The 6806-nt window shown below is 40.9% G+C and overlaps 1 protein-coding gene across 1 annotated transcript; it reads right to left on the reverse strand.

Annotated features, from left to right (window-relative positions):
• Positions 1–712: 712 nt before the first annotated feature.
• Positions 713–6105, reverse strand: Aard (alanine and arginine rich domain containing protein). The gene is made up of 2 exons (XM_047518010.1): positions 5391–6105; positions 713–1840 (listed from the first exon to the last, which is right to left on the reverse strand). The coding sequence occupies exons 1-2, from the start codon at positions 5703–5705 to the stop codon at positions 1673–1675; spliced, it is 483 nt and encodes a 160-aa protein (XP_047373966.1). The 5' UTR covers positions 5706–6105; the 3' UTR covers positions 713–1672.
• Between the last annotated feature and the right edge of the window lie 701 nt (positions 6106–6806).

A 6806-nucleotide genomic window follows, 5' to 3' on the forward strand; every position in this document is an offset into this window, starting at 1 on the left:
CTCTCAAGTTCTATAAAATTAAAAGGTGCCAGGCATGGTGGCACATGCCTATAATCCCTGCAGCTGGAGAGGCTGAGGCAAGAGAACACAAGTTCAAAGCCAGCCTCAGCAAGTTAGCCAGGTCCTAAGCAACTTAGCAAGACCCCGATTCAAAATAAAAAAATATATATATAGAAGAGCTGGGGGTGTGATTCAGTGGTTAAGTGCCTCTGGGTTCAATTCCCAATACTACTACTAATAATAATAATAAAAATAATAATAATGAAGAAACACATAGTAAAACTGTTTTTATGATTATAATTTCAAATACCACTGTGTACATTCATAAGTCAAGGGCTCATAACAGCTCAGTCCTGCAGAGGGAAGAAGTCTCAACAGGCTAGAATAATTTACATATTGTGGAAAAAAGTTAAAGACAAACTAAACTTGATCCAGATATTCTCAAATCCCCACACGTACAAAACAACTCTGTTTTTCTCTTTCTTTCATGTTTGGGGGTTTTGGTGCTAGGGGTTAAACCAGAGCCTCATGCATGCACATGCTATTCCACTGAGCTACACCTCCAACCCCAGCATTCATTTTAAAAAGAGAAAGACCACATCCCTTACTTTTGTGTTCAAGAGCAATTTTATTTTAATTAAGCATTAAAAGTAAATAGATTGTTATAAATTAATGTTTTAGAGATAACCATTATAAATATCAATTAGGCCTGCAACTATTTTTTATTGTTTAATTTTAGCAATAAAAAGAGCACTTTTAGGGTACATTTAGAAATTCTAATGCAACAATAAGAACTATTTTAACTACTAAAAACTAAACAAAAGAATTGCATTAGTTAGGGAACTTTTTTGTATACACGTCATGAAACTCCAACTTGAATCAACTTAGGTAAAAGGATAGTTTATGAAAAGGAAGAAACATAGGAAATCTGTTTTGAAATATAATTTTGAGTATAATTGAGAGTATTTCATGTACCTAAAGGACAGCAAGCATGATCTCAGGGACAAGGAACACAAGAGTCTCCCTCTCCTTTTGAACTCAGTGGTTCAGTTTCAACCCCCATCTATAGAGTCTAGGTTTTCTAGCTTGGTGACCACAGTAGCCTCAAAGTTCCTTGTCCCATAGATTCAGGGAATAATTATTGCTCCCTTTGCACCGGTTTGAAAAAATCCTGGGACAACCTGGTCTGCTTGCCTTGATCTGCACAACAATATCCAAGGAGATGGGACATTCTCAATGGCAAACCACCGGGAGGGCATGGTCAGATTCCAGGCAGAAGTGATTCTCCAAAAAGAGGGGAGCGCAGAACATCAAACAGGCTACTGGGCTACATACCAAGAATAAATAAAGAAGCAAGACAAAAGCCAGCAACAAGTTCAGGCAAAACCCCAAAAGGAAGATAACAAAAGAGGAAAGATTAGAAATTGGTTAAGGTATCTGTGAGACTTTCCTCATTTTTTCCCCCTTCTTGTGGAAAACAGGCCAAACAATGAATAAATACTTTTGGAATTTATTAAGGCACCATTTTTCTCTGTCCCCTCTCTTTGATGTTTTTTGTACTTCTCTTTGGCATCCAAATTTTTGGTCTACAAATTGTCCTCGGAGCTCATACCAAGCACACATAATGTTACTGTTAGAATCATGTCAGCATTATCTATGTTATGTTAAGGGTTCAGATTTTCAAGTGAGCACTTTCATGCTCCTGATTCACAGCATTATCTTCTAGGGATTGAGATTCTGATGCAATTTCCAGTTCATGCTCTGTTTTCAGTTGCTGCATTTTCGTGTTTAAATCCAGTAAAGTTCTGGCCAGCTGATGGTTTTGAAAACGCATTTCCAGCTAAAATTTAAGAAAAAAAAAATAAGGATTTTTATTAGCTTGAGATACAGATCAAATGAAACGCTCTCAACTGCACAGGAGAAATAAGGAGTCTTTGGGAAAGGAGAATAAGATATCAAAAAAGATGTATTTCTCATCTTATTTTCATGTTCTGACTGTTTGGCCTGGCTATAAAACTGACTTTCTATACGACAAGGTAAAATTCAGATATATAAATAGCTTTTGAAATGGCCTTGAAATGAAAACAAAAATAGCTGATGCACAAAGCTGTCCATATGAAAAATACCTGTGTACTGAAGACTGTTTTCAAGCAATGGCATGTGATCCACGATGAAATCATTTATCTTTATGAGCTTTCCTAGCCACAAGATAACTGCCTAGGGCCATCTGAGTATACAGACTCTAGGCCCATTTACTTGATTACTTGTCATTTCAAGTTTTCAGGATTTTAAAGGGTCTCCCCGAAGAGCCAAAACATTTAACAATACCTTAGAGGCACATGTATGGTTATGTGTACTTACATAATCTAACACTTTTCACTCTAGAATGAAATCTGTTTTAGAGCAAGGCTGATTTATACCTCCTCCAATCAGAGTTCATAAAGGTCCTCATGTGTTAAAAATTTTTTAAACTAGATCTCTAGGGCAGGTTAACCAGGAGGCAGTCCAACAAAGCTTAGTCCAACATAATCTTGTATTGTAATCAACTACTTGTGAATTTCTTCAATTAGGGTCTTGCTTAACACAGCTCCTGAGAAACTTGCTCTTTCTGTGTAAGATCTTCCATCAACTCATCAACATGACCAGGATGAACCAGGACACTGTGTAAGTAAAAAGTGAATACCGCATTGGTTGGTGGTCCCTACATAACTTGCAAAATAAAGCTATTGGAAAAAGTTATCTTTCCATTTTCCTCTAAGACATTTTTCTTCATTCTTCAACACCTGGAACCACTTCTCTGACAGCAAAAATTAATGAGGGATAAAGTAGATGGATGTCCAGCAAACAAACAGCAAAGGAACCACACAAAAACCCCTACCCCTGGCCTACCGGAAGCTTCAGTTCTCTCCAGGGGCTCAGAGGCTCTGTAATCCTGCCCTGTTTTTCCAACTTCTTTTGCTGACACTCTTTCCCATGCCAGTTCCCACTGCCATCCCCAGGAAATGACATGCAGAGCTTCACCTCCTTCTGAACCTTTGGTTAAGATGCTCTTTGCCATTTCTCTTTCCACTGGATGCAATCAAGTGCCAACTCTTGCAATTGTGCAGACAGATACGACTGGCCCTCCACTGCTGCCCCAGCATTCTGTACACGTGCTCTGGCAACACAAACCAGCCCAGACTGATGATGCTGAGGGCAGAGTGCGTCTTGTTCACGACTATGTCCCCAACTCTGGGTGTACTGCACCCTCTGTGCTTGCTAAAAGACTAAGTGAATGGAGGGATAAGTGAATGAACTGATGGACAGCCATCCTCAGCTTTCATGCCAAGAATCAGGGAGTAAAATTATTGATAACGGTTCACTCTCTAAATGAAGGATGTGTAATTCACACTATTTAGGATATTCAAACACCAACGGTTTTTTACTCTTCTTTCATCATGAATTCCTTTGAGAATCTGATGGAAAGCCATGAACCTGCTATAAGGAAAAAAATGTACTTTATGTGCTTAGAAAATTTTACATAGAATTTCAGTATATAACACCAAAATCTACTCACAGAACATAAAAATCAATACATCCCACTAGGAAAAGTGAGTCAAACATGACTGATCTTGTTCATCATGGTTTCTTTGGTTAATTCTACTCTAATATATGACACATGTACTTATATGGATGGGTGTGTATAGGTTCTTATAGAAATCTAATTAATTGCTCATAATCAAAAACTACTTCTTCTAGTGGTGACAATACTAAGCTAAAATACCCGTTTATTTCTTCTTCTTCATAACCAGTCACACACATTGGCAAGGTGGTTGGCCAAGATGTTGAACATGGTCTCTAAAGCAGGTACACAACATCCTGTAATGTATAAAATTCTGTGGTTCTTTTCCATAAAAACCTTGATTTTTTTATATGTAGGCATTTGTTCTTTTTTACACAGTCAATAACAATAATTATCACAATAAGAAGAGCCAGCGAATAGTGCCTGTGGTCTAGGCACTTCATATAATATTGCCTCATATAATTCTTACAGTAATCCTATGAGATTATTATCTTCATTTTACAGGTGAATTAATGAACCCAAACTTACTAATTAACATTCCCAAAGTGGCAGGGACAGCAAATGTTAGCAAAGTCCATAAATGCTAATAGTGGGATATGAACCCTCATCTACTTGGAATTTTCTTCCCTATCTTCTACCCACTGACTATACATTACTTGGCAAAAACTCCTACTGGTGGAACAACTTGCTTGAATGTTGTTAAAAAGGTTTCTCAGAGTTTCGTCTATATAATTTTCTCATTGGATTTAAATATGAGTCAGCTGAGCTGCAGGGAGGGGTAGTGGCATACTCTAGGTTGTGGGTACAGAAATGGCTGGGCCTCAGTTTTAGGGTTTAGCCTCCCTAATGAGGTGTCTCTCATATCTAGCTACTTAGACTCACTGATAAGATCCTGGACGAAAACCAGGTGTTTCTTCAACATCGCTGTATTCATATAATACATCCTTTGTCAGATTCGGGTTATTAACATGGTAAAATTAGATTTACTACCATATTGCCCTTCTTAAATCCAGAAAGGAGACAGAATTACGTTGAGTTTTTAATCAGACAATTTACTAATGTTTAACCATCAGTTCTAAAGTACTGGTTATTGGTATTTACTGTAGAAGAGAAATTTTCAAGTCAAATCTCCGTTTACACAATTCACAGGCAGCAACATTTCAGAGCCGTGAATTGCTTTGATTTATGCTGTCCTTTTCTAACTATGTCTAATTTAGAGGGTTTTTTAATTTAAAAAAAAAGGCACTCATATAAAAATATTTACATATACTTGCTCCTGTGGAACACTCAGTCCTAACCTGCCTAAGGTTCAAAAGCTACACTTTTACAAAACACCTTACCATTTCCAGTCTTCTGGATTCTTACCAAGATGTAAAATAAAGAGTATCATGCGGGATATAAGGGAAGAGATGCTAATGAGCTCAGTCCATCTATCCCAGAATTTATTTCATTGAAATTTCCTCCACCACAGTTCAAATATACCCATGACAAGAATTTCCTATTGTGTATTTTTCATACAGTAGAAAAATATAGAAACAGGTTGTGGAAGGACAACTGGGGTCATGGGCAAATGACTAGCAGACTAGGCCCTGGTCAATCACCAAGGCCTAGCAGATGTTACTGGGGTGCTAACCATAAAACCCCTGTATCTGGACACGAGCGGGCGCCCTGGGAAGACCAAGGACAGCGGCCAACTCTCCCTCTCTGGGAACAACTCGGGTGGGTGTCCGGGTCCTCCGGTAGGCTACGCAGCCAGCGGCTCTGGAGCCGGAGCAGAAGACCCACGCGATGACTGCCCAAGAGCCGGCCGCCCAGCCCGCGCGCTCACCAGCTCTGCGCGCAGCCGGCCCAGAGCGCTCTCGACGCGCGCCCGACTCTGCTCCTCCAGCGCGGCTGCCTCTGCTGCCGCCTCCGCCGCCGAGGCGGCCTCCCGAGCGCGCCGCGAGCCCCAGCGCGCCACAGTCCGCTGCAAGGCGCGCATCAGCCGCCGCCGCAGGTCCTCCAGCAGCGGGTTAGCAGCCGGAGCCTCTTCCTGGGCAGTCCCCGGAACCAAGGGTTGGCGACCACAGTTGAGCTCTGCTGGTGACTCCATGGGGTCTCCGGAACATTCTCTATCTGCCGAGACCGTAGTCCCGGAACCCATCGCGGAGATGCCGAGTCCCCCTCCTCCAGCGCTTTTGCTGGCAATTTGTTTGCAAGTTTGAGCTTTAGGGCGGGTCAGGACAGGGGCGGGGGCAATGAACAGTACCCGCAAGACCCCTGGAGAAGCAGGACGATCTCACTGCTCAGCCACTCAGAGGGCCCTTTGTTCCCAGTCCTGTCTCTGTCCTTTCTCCTTCTTTTGCAACAAAGAAAGGAGAGTGGGTCATTGTTTCTTGCTCTGTGGAGAGTCTTTCTATGGAGGAAGCCTGAAGACTGAGCGGTCCACATAGGTGGAAGATGAGAAGACAGAATATTCTGACACGAAGCCTTCCCAGGTGCCTTGATATTGACTTCGTCGTTCCTTTAAAGCACTTTCTGCCTTTCCATCTGTCAAGCACTGTGCCAAGTGTTGGGGATGTAAAGGCTAATTATTAGACCCTTACTTCTCCCCAGGTATCGTGGTCAAGGGGGTGGAGCTTGACCCGGTGTTGGAGTTAGAAAGAACAGGCTTTCTACAAATCCAATGACTCCTGCTGGGGATTCTGAAACTCGGTTCTTTTTTCTGTAGGTGACTCCTTGCTACCATGTCCACGTTTAGAACAAAGTTCAAATGAAACACAGAAACTCCCTTTACCCCAAAGCATATACTTTGATAATTCCCAATTCAATGTAATCATGTGCCGGTATTACACTCTTACCAAAGAACATATCTGATTGCCTCTTTTTGATCTAATAGAGAATTTCAGAAAAGGAATAAGTAATCAATACTTCTGTGTTATCATAGACCACAAACATCAAATAAAAAAATAAAAATAAGCAGTGATAGAGATGCTCACTTGAGACTCTCACATTACAGTTACTCCTTCAATTAAATTGTACAAATTACCTGTAAGGTTTCAGGGTTTCTGGTAAACCCCAAAGGCAGTAAGAGCTCGTTTTTATTAATGCTTACTATATGGCATGTGCTTCCTGTGCATTAACCCATTTAACCTTCACAATAGTCCTTTGAGGTAGGTGCTATTAGTTTCTGTATTTTCCCAATGAAGAAACTAAGTAAGAAGTTAAAAGGTACACTAAAGATCACCAAGCTGCTAGGTGGTCC

The sequence above is a fragment of the Sciurus carolinensis genome, chromosome 1, assembly GCF_902686445.1.
Source record: "Sciurus carolinensis chromosome 1, mSciCar1.2, whole genome shotgun sequence".
In the NCBI taxonomy this organism is placed as follows: domain Eukaryota; kingdom Metazoa; phylum Chordata; class Mammalia; order Rodentia; family Sciuridae; genus Sciurus; species Sciurus carolinensis.

What these genes read in the sequence shown, in the direction of transcription:
- Aard (XM_047518010.1), bottom strand. Translation starts at nt 5,705, where the DNA reads ATGGGTTCCGGGACTACGGTCTCGGCAGATAGAGAATGTTCCGGAGAC. An exon ending in GCCGGCTGCGCGCAGAGCTG is followed by an intron (nt 1,841 to 5,390) that starts GTGAGCGCGCGG and finishes CTTAAATTTTAG; the next exon opens with CTGGAAATGCGTTTTCAAAA.